The sequence below is a fragment of the Corylus avellana genome, chromosome 9 (genome assembly GCF_965113065.1).
Source record: "Corylus avellana chromosome 9, dhCorAvel1.hap1.2, whole genome shotgun sequence".
Lineage (NCBI taxonomy): Eukaryota > Viridiplantae > Streptophyta > Magnoliopsida > Fagales > Betulaceae > Corylus > Corylus avellana.
This window is the reverse complement of record NC_142498.1, coordinates 20647526-20663086: the sequence shown is the minus strand read 5'-3', so window position 1 is coordinate 20663086 and position 15561 is coordinate 20647526. Positions and strand designations below refer to the sequence as shown.

The 15561-nt window shown below is 35.6% G+C and overlaps 2 protein-coding genes across 4 annotated transcripts; one reads left to right on the top strand and one right to left on the bottom strand.

Moving 5' to 3' along the window:
* Positions 1-1642: 1642 nt before the first annotated feature.
* On the bottom strand, positions 1643-4671 carry LOC132189485 (mitogen-activated protein kinase homolog NTF3). The gene is made up of 2 exons (XM_059604228.2): positions 3814-4671; positions 1643-2678 (listed from the first exon to the last, which is right to left on the bottom strand). The coding sequence occupies exons 1-2, from the start codon at positions 4234-4236 to the stop codon at positions 1983-1985; spliced, it is 1119 nt and encodes a 372-aa protein (XP_059460211.2). The 5' UTR covers positions 4237-4671; the 3' UTR covers positions 1643-1982.
* A 2916-nt stretch (positions 4672-7587) lies between these two features.
* On the top strand, positions 7588-15315 carry LOC132189225 (AP-4 complex subunit mu). Of its 3 annotated transcripts, none has more exons than XM_059603847.2 (13): positions 7588-7812; positions 8536-8630; positions 9049-9252; positions 9739-9855; positions 9944-10072; positions 10368-10494; positions 11067-11146; positions 11235-11339; positions 11415-11509; positions 13946-14033; positions 14221-14281; positions 14375-14448; positions 15036-15315. In XM_059603847.2, exons 1-13 carry the CDS (start codon positions 7749-7751, stop codon positions 15132-15134), a joined length of 1338 nt encoding a protein of 445 aa, XP_059459830.1. In that variant the 5' UTR covers positions 7588-7748; the 3' UTR covers positions 15135-15315. The 3 variants fall into 3 exon arrangements, with proteins under 3 accessions (XP_059459830.1, XP_059459829.1, XP_059459828.1); XM_059603846.2 differs by having other exon boundaries at positions 7589-7806; positions 11043-11146; XM_059603845.2 differs by having other exon boundaries at positions 7589-7812; positions 11043-11146.
* Positions 15316-15561: the final 246 nt, after the last annotated feature.

Here is a 15561-nt window from a genome sequence, read left to right as displayed (position 1 = left end):
GCAAATTGTTAATAAAAGTAGTCGAAGACCCTGAAAAGCTGAATCAAAGTAGTCCAACCTTGGGTTTGCTCAAAAGAAAAAGCAGTCCAAATTTGGCTGCTGTGTTTTTTTCTTTGGGATTAGCTCAAACATATTCAAATCATGTGAAAATATAGGCATGCGGGATAATAAATGAAAGGAGAAAAAGAGAGAGGGATGCTTCAGAATCTATAGAAGAATCCAACTTACTTTCCCTCTACGCGATAGGACAAAATTCTTAACTGTTGTGCATCTAATATTCATCCACAAGTGACAAGAAGCTTCCATTGGGTTATATATATATATATATCTTGAGACATTAGCACCTAACCTATTGATCATCAAAATATCTACCACCTGCGAGGCAAAATCCTGATTGCCCGATCGAGTTCTTTTATCATGCATATATAACGAACACACCAAAAAGGAAAGCCATATGGAGATGAAACCAATATATGGCTATTGATGGCCAATAAGAAATTATAAAATTTAATTATTTAATTATGTTATACCACTTACTTGCCCATATGTGCCGTCACCACTTACTTACCTATATAATTCACTCTACAATTGTTGTATTATCATTTGTCTTCACTTATTCTAAAAATTCTAGTTACTGAAAAATAATGAGTTTAATTATTTAATTATATAACACTTCATCTCAATAAAAGTTTAATATTTAAAGATTTAATTGAATTTGAATTTGTTTCAAAAAGGTAACTTAGGTTGATGATAAGAATGAATGTAATTATTTAAGTAATATTTTAAGAATGACCATGCCTTTCACTTACTTCAATCGACCATTCACCACTAACATCTCTTGACAATGGCTTACACATGCTTCGGCCATCATTGGTGTATAGGATACTCGGTGGAAGGTAGGATCTCTCCTTTCCCTTAAACCCTCCCCCAGTATTTAGAATAAACGAAACTGAACCCATATTCCTTGGTAAATCAGTGGCGGAGATTCACAGGGAGCAAGTTTAAAAGACTTTTTTATGTTCTTTTTAAGTTTTTTCTAAAATTGCTGTTCGTTTTGGATGTATAATTTAATTATCATCTTGTTTTTGTTATTTATTTGATAATTTTGAGCCATTTAACACCCACCGTATTGTTTTTTTTTTTTTTTAATCCCACCGTATTGTTTGAAGGACTATGGACTGCGTATCTTGTAGTACTCCTGATTAGGTAGAAGCCCATTGCCCATTACCCACAAACTTTTTGGTTACCCAAACATGCCCCAAGACATTCAATATATCTCACCTGAGATGTATTAGCTAGAAGCCTGATTGCACTAAGCACCGTTTGGGCTTGTAATTTCAGAGCATCTATCGACCAAGTGCAGCAGCCCACTAGCCCAGGTTAATCAGACTCGGGCTGTTGTCCGCCCCAGCAGTGCAGCACCAGCCTTAAGATTTTCACCCTCTCCCCCATTTTACTTGGAAATGGTTTATTTCACAGTTTTTTAACCTCCCTAATACAATCCCAGACAGGTTCTAAGTCTGAAAATGGGGGCACCGTTTCGGAAAGCATAACAGGACGGCCTGTGGAGCGAGAATAGATGATGAAAATTTTGCAGAACACACCTACCCAACAAAAAATAGCACACCAGATTTTGCATGAATGGGTACAAATCACATGCAATTGAACGTTTTTAACATTACAAAGGGTAAAAGTTTCTTCATACAAGCTTTTGTGATCATAATGGTACAACAACAGCACGCCTATATACAACTAAAGAGAGGACCTCCCATCCCGAGCTCAAGCTCATTAACAAGCTCAAGAAGGAAGGTCATATCATGCATTAACAGGACGAACTTGAGCATGATTCTCAATATTATTATTTAATTAAACAAAACAAAACAAGGACTACAAAAAAACTGATCTTTACCCAAGAAAAGCTTTCATCATGCAAAGCAAGACAAACCTTCCCCGGCCACTCTGCAATACCAAGCAAGAAAAGGCTAGGAAGAGACCTCCAAACTAGCTATAGCAGCTTCCGGATGGTGATGGAGTATTTCCTTCCACATCAACTCCCTTATCATATCTTCCCCTAAATCTTCATCCATGTCCAGATCAATGGGGACCTGGGCGGGAGGGTTGGAGCTGGGATCATACAGTGGGGACATGTAGGGATGTTGGAGTGCTTCTGTGACACTAATCCTCTTTGACGGATCAAATACAAGCATTTTCTGCAGCAGATCGATTGCCAAGGGGTGGGTGTTGGGATAAAGACGGGAAAACGGCGTCCCGAGGGAGAATGGAAGTGACTTAATGTATTTCTTTGCTTTGGGATTGTCTATAAATTCGAGATCCTCATCTCTCTGGCTGCCAAGGATGTTAATGATCAGTTTAAGTTGGTTGAGACACTCTGTACCAGGAAAGATTGGTTTCCGGCCAAGAAGCTCAGCAAAAATGCAACCAACAGACCACACATCAATGGATGTCCCATAGTTGTCACAGCAGAGGAGGAGCTCTGGGGCCCGGTACCAGCGAGTTACGACGTATTCAGTCATGAACTGGCCCTTAACATTGCTAGTACGTGCTAGCCCAAAATCACATATTTTTAGGTCACAGTTTGCGTTGATGAGAAGATTCCCTGGCTTCAAGTCACGATGAAGGATGTTTGCTGAGTGGAGATACTTCAGGCCACGAAGCAACTGAACCCAGAAATATAGGATTAATACAAGCAATAAAGGCTTAAGCATCTTGAAGGTTTAATACATCTGTCCAGATTTATCTAACACAAAATGTGCCAGCATTGAATAGTAATGCCCAGACAACAAACAACAACCGGTTCCACTCCACTTCTGATTGACAAGTTTGACAAATGAGCAGCAGCATATTTTGCTTGCTTCTGATTGTCAAGTTTGGTGAACTACCATTTATCTTTTTAAATGTCTTTTTCTTAGAAGGCCTCCGGTCATGGTGTAGCATGGGAGTTACATCCTGTATGAAACTTTTTTTTCTTTTTCTTTTTGATAAGTCCAGTATGAAACCTAATAATTTCCACAGATTCACGAGAATCTTAAAAACTAATGTCAAATTTTACATTTTTTTTTTACACTAATCTATTATAAACATGAAAATATGTTTTCAATACAAGAAAACCACAACAGAAAGTAAAATGACCAAGAAAACTTGTAGTCGACAAATAGACACCATTACTATTTACAACCCAGTTGTACATTACCACTATCACAATGATCTTACCTAAGAATATGAATGACATGCAACAAGTTCACAACAAGGAAGTGGTAATCAATATAATTAGAAAGCACAAATCAAGTTACCAAACTAGGAACCAATTCTAATATATCTAAGCAAGCCTTACCAAAAATGGTTAAGTTGACTACTAAAGAGAACCATTCATCATTAATTTTAGAATACTGAATAAATCTACTTAATTTGGAGACGGTCTCAAATCACGAAATCTACTATTTTTAGATAAAATGTCAAAATTAATAAATTACCACCTATTCCAAAAACTTAATCAGATAGAAAATTGTGAAATTTAATCAATATTTTAACTAAATATATAACATAATAAATAACTAGTTGTCTCAAAAACTTAGACGATTTTAATCATATTACAACACTCATTCAATAAGTTTAATGTTTATACGGGGAGACAGAGTTCAAACTTATGAATTAGAATCATCTACTCTGACACTACCATAAATTTCTGGTTTTCCAGAAGCATAAGCCGATAAAAAGTGAAAATTTAATGAATATTCTAACATAAACTACACAAAACAAGTCTAAGTCTCCTACTGGACCAACAAATGGGTGTACCTGAAAGAGGAAATACTGGCAGTGGTCGTTAGTGAGAGTCTGAGAAGACTTAATAATTTGATGCAGATCCGTATCCATGAGCTCGTAAACCAAATACACGTCCTTGAAGCTTCTCCTATGGATCGGCATCATCACATCCTTCAACGCAATAACATTCTCGTGCCGTAGATGCCGAAGAAGCTTCAGCTCCCGCAAGGTTCTCAGCGCATCGACGCGGTTCTCGAACGCGTTGTGTATCTTCTTTATCGCGACCTTCTCGTTGGTCTCTCTGTTCACGGACGAGCAAACGACGCCGTATGCCCCGCGACCGATGGGCTTGATGGGCACGTACTTGGTGTCGATCTCGAACAAGCTCTGCCACATGGAGTAGTAGTGCTTCCCTTCCGATCTAATCCCATTCGGAGGCTCAACCGGCGTTGCCATTCCCTAATAATAGATCTGTCTTTCACCGAATAAACCCTTGAGCTCACTCCTAATTCATTCCCAAACTTTCCAAAAACAAAAGTAATCCAATTCCCAAGTTAACCCTCGAGATTTCAATAATCGCCACTCGTTCACTCGAATTCCTCGAAGAAATCGACGAATTCTTCAACAAAGCCCACATTTTCACTCGCTCAGACTCCTACACGAACCCTACCTAGTCCACCGCCATCATTTCGCGCGGGAATTGCCCCGCGTGGAGCTTTCTCGAACCGATTTTCGCATTCGATGTTAAACGTCGGCGAGGAACTCGTGGCTTTCTCGTCGCGATTGAACCAGAAAATCAATGACAAAGATGTCGCGCCAGGGTTTCACTCATACTTTTGCAACGATGGGCACGGATATTTTTCCCATTTGGGCACGGGGATCTATGGTATTGGTATAGATTTTGAGTCAACAAACGACGACGTTTATTTATATTTTTGGGATAGGCACAGAATATTCTCGGCTTCCCTACTGTACTATCCACTTTGCACCGGAATTAGGTGGTCCTCACCAATCATGTCAATGCCTGTCTGGCCAATGACATCACTTGTGAGTCAAATTTGGAAACAAAAACAATAAGCCCAAACACAAGTATAGGCCTGAAAATAAATACAACTTTTTTTTGTTTAAAGAGTCAAATGTTTTATTTCTTTTTTTTACTTTTCATATATTGTAATACATATTCACCACGTTGTCGAGAAAAACCTTTAAAACATTGGAACCAGAAATTGCTTTTCATTTTATTTATGTGAGAAAATTGATAAAGTTGTCCGGCCTTATTATAATAGATATGTATGCCTTCAAGTTTGTCAATGTCCCAACATCTCTTGTAAATTATATGGGCCACAAAAAAAATAAAAATAGTCTTATTCTCTGTATTTTAGGCTAAAGGTAAGAATTAAAAAATAAATAAAAAGGAAAAATATAATTTAGCTCTTCAAAAAAAAAATGATCAATTTGAAAAATGTCCCCCAAAACGACATCGTTTTGAGGAAGAAAAAAAAGGGTGGTTTAGGGGTGGCTCGCGGGCCAACCCTAAACCACCTTTTTTTTTTTCTTCAAAACGACGTCTTTTTTGGGGGGCATTTTTTAAATTGATTTTTTTTTTCTTTTCAAAATGGCATTTTAGTAACTTAATCTCAAAAAACGACGTCGTTTTGCATTTTTCGTCCTATTTGACGGTGTTGACTAATGGAGTGGCTAAATTGCAACTTTTTAGTAATTTTGAGGGTTACTTTATCACTTGTTGAACATTATGGGGCTAAAATAAAAATGACTGGTAGTTTAGGGGGTTAAATTATATTTTTCCCAAAAAAAAAATGATTAATTACATGCCAATGGCGGTGGGACAGGGAGGATGGTTGATTTTTATTATAATTTTCTCACAAATTTACATAATAATCTACATTTTATGATAATAAGTATCACCATGACTACCATGTGTCGGTCCATATTTTAGTAGTTAATATAATAAATATCACGTAAATTGTCAAAATATTTATAGTAAATCAATACTCATCTAATGATAAATATATTCTTCTATTCTTTTATTCTTTTCATATTTTATATAATTAAAAACAAGAGAAAAATGCATTTTACCCCTTGAAATTTTTATTTATTTTTTTTTTTTTTTTCAATTTGAAACACAATGTTTAAAAATTTGCAATGTACTCTCTTAAAGTTTCAAAAACTTTCAATTCGAACCATCCGTTAGTCATTACCGTCTAAGAAGACGGAAAGTCCACACGTGATATTTTTAGTCCTATTCTCCCCAAATTGCCTCTAAAATAATAAAAAAATATATATTTCAAAATAAAATAATTAATAATTAATTAATTAAAAAAAAAAACTAGGGGTGGCTGCAAAGGAACCAAAGGGGGTGGTTAAAACCAGCTCCAAAGGTTTGGGGTGGTGGGGGTGGCTCGCCACCCCTGATCCGGCCAAATGGGGGGTGGCCTGGCCACCCCCATGGCTAAAGGGGGTGGCTACGGCCACCATAGCCACCCCTAGTTTTTTTTTTTTTTTTTTTTTGGAAAAATATAAAAAAGCCCACCAAACTAATAGTCGTTTACGATAGAGTCCCACAATATTCAAAAGGTACTAAAGTAGCTCATCAAAATACCAAAGTGTGGAAAAAATGCCACATTTTTTTTATATTCCTATAATACCCCTATTTTTTAAAAAATTAAATAAAAAAATAAACTACATTATTTTTTAAAAAAATAAAAAATAAAAACCCCAAGTGATGAATAAATACAAATTTTTTTTAATAAATAAAATATTAGTCACTGTGGTTGTCTTAAATTATAAATCGTTCATATAAAAAAAAAATATATAGATAAATGCAAAATCAAACCATATGGTTGGCTCAACTGGCAACCACCCATTTCCTTTTTCCTTTTTCCTTTTATATATATATGCATTTAAAAAAATTAATTTTGTAGTTTTTATTTTATTACTTTATTAATTTTTTATTTTAGTTTTTAAAAGAATAAGGATATTATAGGTATATAAAAAAAGATGTTGCCTTTTTGACACACTTTGGTAGTTTAATGGGTTACTTTAGCACATTTTGAACATCATGAGGCTCTTTTAAAAACGACTATTAGTTTGAGGAGTTTTTATATATATATATAAAAAAAAAAAAAAATTAGGGGCAATTTGGGGAGAATAGGAGTAAAAAATATCACGTGAGATGCATGTGTTGGACTTTCTGTCTTCTTCGATGGCAATAACTAACAGATGGTTCGAATTGAAAAATTTTGAAACTTAAAAGGGTATTGCAAATTTTTAAACATTTGGAGTTACAATTGAAAACGATGTAAAACTTCAGGAGGTAAAGTGCATTTTTTCTTAAAAACAACAAGAAAAAGTGCATAATAAATGTTGGTTGGTTGTGACTAATGATTTTAATGTGGACATTTTGTATAGGTCGTTATATAATTGAGATAATATGACATTGAAAATCAACAATAACTTATAAAAAGACAAAAATTAATTATTAATTTTTACTGTTAAGTCATTTCAATCATACGAGTATGCTAAATAACATTTATTTTTTTGTATGATTTTGAAAACTCATATTACCTAATTTAATATTAATTGCGCGAGTTTCTTTTTTGGTTAATTAATATAGTTGTTTCGAAATATCCACTATATATTTTGACTATGAACCGAGTTTCGTCAAAACGACGACCATTCATAGTAATAAAACAAAAACAATAAATAAATATCACGCGGTTGCTCAAGAACCACGTGCTTGTCTCGTGACACTCTAACGTGGCGCAGACTGCAGAGCTTTGCATTTTGTTTGGTTGGTGCTGGGAGGAAGGTCTAATCGTCCTCCACACGGAACAGAGACCCTGACTCGAGCGATTGAACCGAAAGAAGCGAAGAAGAAAGAAGAAACGAAAGCAATCGGAGTGATCAAACACTGATCGCAGAGAAACAGAGGAAGAAGGTCTCCGGCCATGATCTCGCAGTTCTTCGTGCTGTCGCAGAGAGGCGACAACATCGTCTTCCGTGACTGTGAGCGTCTCTCTCTTCCTCTATTTGCCTTAAATCTCCTCCTTCCACTTTTCTCAAATTACATATTATTATTGTTGGCTAAAATTTCATTGTTTATATTGCGCATTGTGTTTTTTTTTTCATTCAACGACGTGTTTGTTTATTGTCTGAGATTTTTACATGTAATTTAGACGGTGATTTTTCTGAACTCATTTTTTTGGAGAAGGGGTTGATTTGGGAATAGCCGAGAAATTAAATCACGTTTCTATACGTAACCAAAATTGGAGTATATATGACGTGTAAACTAAAGAAAGTTTGTGGTTAGTAAGTTTTGTTTAATGTATTACAAAATTTACCGATGATTTTCTTTGGAGTTTCTGAGCTTGATAATTTCTACATGGATATTGTTTGTGAGAATGAAATGGCAGCTATTTGATGCTAACGCTGTTTGTTTCAACATAAAATGTTTGCGGTTGAAAACATTTTCCGGGGAAGACGATTGATTTTCCGGAGTTTGACGGTCACCTAAAAATGTTTTCAACAAACTGAGCTAAATTGAAATTTTGGCCCTGAATTGGTTTTTTTTTTTTTGGGGGGGGGTGGGGGGTGGGGTTGGGGGTTGTGGTTTTATATTCCTTAAGGGATGAAGTGCAAACATGTATAACATTTGCGAATGATTGTTGTTTCTGAATCTATTATAGGTAACTGAGTTTTATGATACAAATCCAACATTTGCTAAATAAAATGCAGATCGTGGAGAAGTGCAAAAGGGAACTGCCGAGATATTTTTCCGCAAAGTGATGTTTTGGAAGGAGGATGGAGAGGGGGATGCGCCACCTGTATTTGTAGGTATTCTCTTGAAGAAATCTCACAGGCAGTGTACTTTCATTTTTCTGCTGCATAGGGGCCAAACACTCATTGCAGTTTCTGACATATATGATTTTGCTTGTTTAAAGTACAGTTGACCCTCAGCTTGGTTTTATATCTGTTATTCCTGAATTTTATTGTTAGTAATTCCTCTTCTCTTATACTCATACTTAGGACATTTATATAAATGGTCTGCTTCCCCTGCCACAAACATGTTTAAAGCAAAAGTCTATCATATTCTATTATATGGTAGACTATTTTGTTCATGTATTCTAGGGTGTGTTGTCTAGTACTATATGTGGATAAATGTAATTAATTTGTGTGATTGTTTCATATTCTACCATGTATTCTCTAATGTATCTTGATATTTTTCTTGTTTATCTGTCTTGTCGACAGAATGTGGACGGCGTTAACTACTTTCATGTCAAGGTTGCGGGATTGTTATTTGTTGCTACAACTAGAGTTAATGTGTCACCCTCTCTTGTTTTGGAACTTTTACAAAGGATTGCACGTGTCATCAAAGATTACCTTGGAGTACTCAATGAAGATTCTTTGCGGAAAAATTTTGTGCTTGTGTATGAGTTGCTGGATGAAGTCATTGTAAGTATGCTCTCATATCTCATTAGTTATCAAAAAAAAAAAAAAAAAAAAAGTATGCTCTCATATCCTTCATTTGTTGGAATGACTTTAAAAAAATCCTTCAGATGCGGTCGGGCCTTATTATTTTCACAGAATAGTGTTGCTAGTTAATTTAAAAGCATATTGGACGTATGGAAAGAAATCATGTTGATGCCAACTTTATGTTTTGTCACATTGGACGTTTTGGTAATTTAGCTCTCTCTCCCTCTCCCTCTCCCTCTCCCTCTCCCTCTCTCTCTCTCTCTCTCTCTCTCTCTCTCTCTCTCTCTCTAACTCAATAAGGCCTTAATGCCCATTTTTGTTGAAGATTTTTCTCAAATTTTTTTGCCATTTATCATAGTTTGTAGATATCATTATTTATCAAATGAGCCACAGATATCATCCTTGCTGGATTTAAAAACAGCTATTATTTATATTAGTGTCTTTACCGATCTCTCTTTATGGCAGGATTTTGGTTATGTGCAAACAACGTCCACTGAGCTTTTGAAGTCATATGTTTTTAACGAGCCAATTATGGTTGATGCAGCACGTTTGCCGTCTCTTGGGCCTGGTGGCATATTTATGGTATGAATTTACATGATCAAGCATATTGTAGTGGCATGTATAGTCCTTGTTCCAACTTAAATATATGGTTTTATTCACATGTCTGCAGCAAAGGAGCAAAAGAATGCCAGGGACAGCTGTTACGAAGTCTGTTGTAGCAAATGAGCCTGGCGGTAGAAAGAGGGAGGAAATTTTTGTCGACATAATTGAGAAAATAAGTGTGACATTCAGCTCCAGTGTGAGTATTGCCGTTTCATTGCTTTGTGCTTCTGTTACTATAAGTTATGGGATTAACCAAAAAACCTAGCGGACTGCATTAACTTATTTTTCGGGGATAGATTGTTTGCTTATTCAATCTAGAGATGGACTTTTTTTGCTTGTCTTCGGTTCAACTTGTTTATGATTCCTTTTTTTTTCTTGATGAATTCAATTTGTTTATGATTCTACATTGTATTGGCTTTGTCTTTTATCTTTCTGTACTTGCATGTGTTGGAACTTCAAGCATTTTTACTCATTTAATGTGGGTTATACAGGGATATATACTAACTTCTGAGATTGATGGCACCATTCAAATGAAGAGTTATCTTACAGGGAATCCTGAAATTCGACTTGCTCTTAATGATGACCTGAGCATAGGAAGCGGTGGAAGGTCAATCTATGGTATTGCTCAACACAATAGAGATCTTTTTCAAATACCTTTGGCCTTTGTTCATGTGATTCTTTCAGATTATTCCTGACTTGTGGATTATATGATGGATTTATATGATAGTTTTAAGCTGCAAAGGGTTTGCATCTATCTAGTTTGAAGGTTTTGATATATTGATATCTAATTTTTTTTTTTTTGCATTTACATATGTAAGTTTGCACATATGTGTGTGTGTATGTATATATATTGTGTGTTGTGAATGCAAGCATAATGTCTTTTAATTTGCTTAAAGGGCTAAAATTTTCTGTCACTGATGGAGAGCTCTTCAAGAGGTGTTACATGTTATGTAATGAATAATGGTTAACTGTCTTTGACTATATATTGGCTGAACCTATCGGTCAGAAGCAGTTACATGCTCTGTGTGTGTGTTTAAAATAATATGGTTTTTGAGTTGATCTGCAGGGTTGGTCCTGGCTGTTTCTCAAGAAGAATGATATTACTGAATTTTGCCCATGTATTTAGACTTCCTTGCATGATATTATTGTGCTGCCTTGTGTGACAGATTATGGTAGTTCATCTGGTTCAGGGGCTGTGATTCTGGATGATTGTAATTTCCATGAATCTGTGCACCTTGACAATTTCGACATTGACAGAACTCTGAGCTTGGTGAGTGTGACTGAGATAATGATGTATTTTCAGAGACTTATTTTTCAGTTTGTGCTTAAGAATAATATATCACACTACTATAAAATAGGTACCACCAGATGGTGAATTTCCTGTCATGAATTACCGCATGACTCAGGAATTCAGGCCTCCTTTTCGTATTAATGCACTGATTGAAGAAGCAGGACCCCTTAAGGTGAGTAAAACTTGCCTCTGATGAAAAAATTTGATACATACTCCATATTAAAAGCTCATAATGTTTTTCCCTTAGGCTGAAGTAATTTTGAAAGTGCGGGCTGAGTTCCCCTCAAGCACCACTGCAAACGCAATTATAGTTCAAATGCCGCTGCCAACATATACAACAAGGTATTTCTGTTTTCACTTTGTTACACCAATTGTAAAAGAGAAAGATTTGGGGCATGCTTTAACGCCCTTACTACAAAGTTAGGTTTCATCTATACGGTTTGAATGTGCTCTTTACTTTTAATTATTTGCACTTGGGTGAATAGGTAACAATTTATCTGTAGTCTTCCTGTTTTGGTTTTCTAAACTATCCTATAACCATGGTTCTAAAAACCAGACCATTGAGACAACCAGGGTTTAAACTATCCTATAAACTTCCATCTTTACGTCATTTAAAAGCATGAGGGTTAAGGTTCAAAGATGTCAGGATCTGCCATGACGTCATAAATTTATTTAACTGCTAATTAATTAAGGTTACTATCCTATAAACTTCCATCTTACGTTATTTAAAAGCATGAGGGTTAAGGTTCAAAGATGTCAGGATCTGCCATGACGTCATAAATTTATTTAACTGCTAATTAATTAAGGTTACTATCATATAAAATAGATTTGTAAAAATTATCTGATTTTCTAAAAAAATCCAAAAAGAAGATTAAATGATTCTCGAATAATTTTTCACAACTTTATATAAATAAACGACATGATAATGGTGCATCAAATTATAGATATAATCCCAAAGTAAGCATCAAATTATATTCTGAACATACATAATAAAGTCAAACTACTTTATTATACTTCTTCATAAACAAGTATTTTCTAATTTCCCTTTTTGGACAATCATTTCCTTGTCTGAGGTACAGGTTTTTGTTTGATTATTTTCCCTCAGAACTGCTTCATACCTATAGTCAATTATTGCCATAAGCATGGGCTTGAAAGACTGTTGACGTGTCAAAATCGTAGGCTGCATGCAGGATATCTAACTACCCCAATAAGAACCCAACACATTGACACCAAAATTCCCTTGATTAGCATAATGTCAGCCACTTAAAAAAAAACCAAACTCAAAAACTATTACTCTAGATAGTGTAAAACAACCTGAAAATCCATCCCATCATCCACATCCAATCCCAAGTGTCCGTTACCTATATTGAAGGGCACACACCTCCTTATATCCCTAACCATTTCCATAAAAAATATGCATTAAAATCCATTTTCCTTATAGCCACCGACAAGCAACACCATAGAAAATCGTCCATAGATAAGTGATGCAATTTGCAATCTGAGACCAATCTGAAGCCACCTCAACAACCTGCGTCTATTTGCCAAAGAATATAACGGGTCCATTTTGGGTTTTCCAAGAATGTCGTGACCAAAATGCAGAATGGTATATATGTGGGTTTTGAGGGATTTATTTTATAGTCATATGGTTTCTCCGTTTTCAGATCTTTGGCCTTGATCTGATCTGTAACTAACTTCAACTGAAAGCCACATACCACTGCAATCGACAAGGGGAGGGTGGGTTTACTGGCTGCTGGATGTGGTGTTTAAGCCTAAAAGATAGACAAACCATTGTAGAGATTTTGGGTAGCCTGCGGAAAGGCTTAAATGGCTGTATTTAAGCAAATTTTGAAATCTACCAAGACCGATCAAACCACCCATGGTTCCACAGATTCAAAGGTCAAACCAGTTTTCCCCAGTTTTTTACTATTACAGTTTTGGGGAGTTAATCAGAACATTTTATTTTCTGGTTCACAGCTTTTTTTAGCAAGGCAATTCTTTGCCATGCCGCAATTCCAGCTTATTTTTTTATTTTCCAATGGATTTACCTCTTTCATTAATGGAAATTTTTTGTTGTAGTGAGTAATAGCTCTGGTTGTTTGCTGTTCAAGCTAATGATCTCCTAGCACAAAAGCCATTGGTCGATTATTATACAAGGCGAACAGAGATCCCTTTGTGGCTGGACATTGGAGCTCTAAAACATTGCCTATAACCACATGCCTATGTAGTTTTGATATCATTAGACACTCAAATCCCTGCATGTATTTGATCCACCTCATAATCAAATGTTTGGGCATTGAAATCATAAAACATCATAAAACCTTAGAGATCTCATTTTGTACATATTGTAAAATTACTAGAAATCAGGGCTTCTCTTAAACTATGCAATAAAAAAGGGTCAGCAGCAAGAAACAATTCCAAATGGCCTGCAAGGGACTTTAATTGTTTTCTGTAAACTGGTAGCCACTTCTTGTGCTTTATTTCATACTCCCAAAAAGCTTTTCCAAGATTCATCTAAGAGCTCAAACTCAGGCGTACATAACTTTTTAAAGATTGTGAAGTAGTTTTGTATTAAGGCAAGGGACACTGCCTTCGCAGCATTGCATATATATCTCAATAATTCTTGTGATAGCACATGATTTTCATGATAGGGACTTGTATGGCCTGAATGAAAAAGGTGAAGAAATAATTAAAGACAGGAGACGCACACAAAGATAAATCCTTTTTCATCTACAGGTTCAACATTACTAATTATAGTTTCTCCATTGGAAAATATTGCAGAGCTAGTTTTGAGTTGGAGCCAGGAGCAGTTGGAAACACAACCGATTTTAAGGAAGCAAATAAAAGACTTGAATGGGGTTTGAAGAAGGCAAGAATGCTTCTCTCGCTCTATCTCTCTCTCACGTGCGCATGCACACACACACACACGCATATACATTATCCCTTACTCTATTAAACTGTCTAATTCGTAGCAATTTTTCTGCCCAGTTGCATTTTAACATATATTATGAGTTTTTCTGTTGGTAGAAATGAATAATTAGTGCATTAAATTGTAGGTTGTTGGTGGATCTGAACATACTCTACGTGCAAAGCTGACATTTTCACAGGAATCACACGGTAAAGGGCTGTGCTTTATCATTGTACTTCGTTATATGAATATGCTTTCAACATCATAAAAGGTTTATCGTTCTGTGTTTATTTATAATGCAGGAAACATTATGAAGGAATCTGGACCTGTTAGCATGACCTTCACAATACCTATGTACAATTGTTCAAGGCTTCAGGTAAAAAGCTAGCTTGATTGGTTAGGGTCCTGAGTGTTCACTGTTATGACAACAAACTCATCAGAGCTTCAGTACACTGTTTCTTTTGTTGAATCCTTGTGCAAGATCTCGTGGGTAACATAGTGGATTAAAAGTATTGCCATGTGATGCTAGTGTAGAATTTCAACGGTGACTCTACCTTGCCTTCTTATGGGTCCCTTAGCCTTGGCCCTTGAGGCTTTCTCACCACTGTAGTGGTGTGCTCTCGCATGGCAGCAATTAGGTGTGAGTTTGTATCTCTTTTGTTACCTCTTGTGATGGAAAGAGAATCCAAACTGTATACTACAGGTTTCAGACCTCGGGTATGTTGACCTTGGCTTGGTAATCAAACAAATTTACAGTGTGAACAAATTCCAACTGTATTATTATACACATGTAAAGTATAAAAATACCGATGAACGTTACTATGGTTACTGGCATACTGCTAGTAACATGTTTACTCTTCAATATTCAAAACCTTTTTTTTTTTTTTTTTCATGTATTCATTTTTATCTTCTTTTTAATGGTTTAAGGTATCCATTTCTCCATTTTTTTTTTTTCTGGTGCAGGTCAAGTACTTGCAGATAGCAAAGAAATCAAAGACTGACAATCCGTATCGATGGGTGAGATATGTCACACAGTCGAATTCGTATGTTGCCCGGTTATGATCATAATCTATTCTGCCCCGCATTTTTCTTGTTCCTGTTTTCCTTTTCCATTCTCCTGTTATTAGATCACTTAATAAAATTGCAGTTAAACACAAGAGTTTGTTGGCTCATGCTCAATGTGATGCTTTTTTGCTATTGTAATTAGGCGTTCCCATCAATAAAAAGTAGCACTTTTACTGCAGTTTGGTGAAGAGTCCATTTGACTCTGCAATTTTGCGGAAAATGTCTGTTTGGGAGTGTCTAAAGAAACAAAAAAATGACAGTTTGAAAATTTGAAAAAGATTCACGTTTTTTAATTGCAGGTTAGAACGATTTTAAAAGTCGAATCATAATTTTACCAAACGTTTAACGACGTTTTTAAAAATCGTGTTTTTGTTTAGAAATCACTATTTTTTTGACGTCACATTTTAAAACTGTTAAACAAATG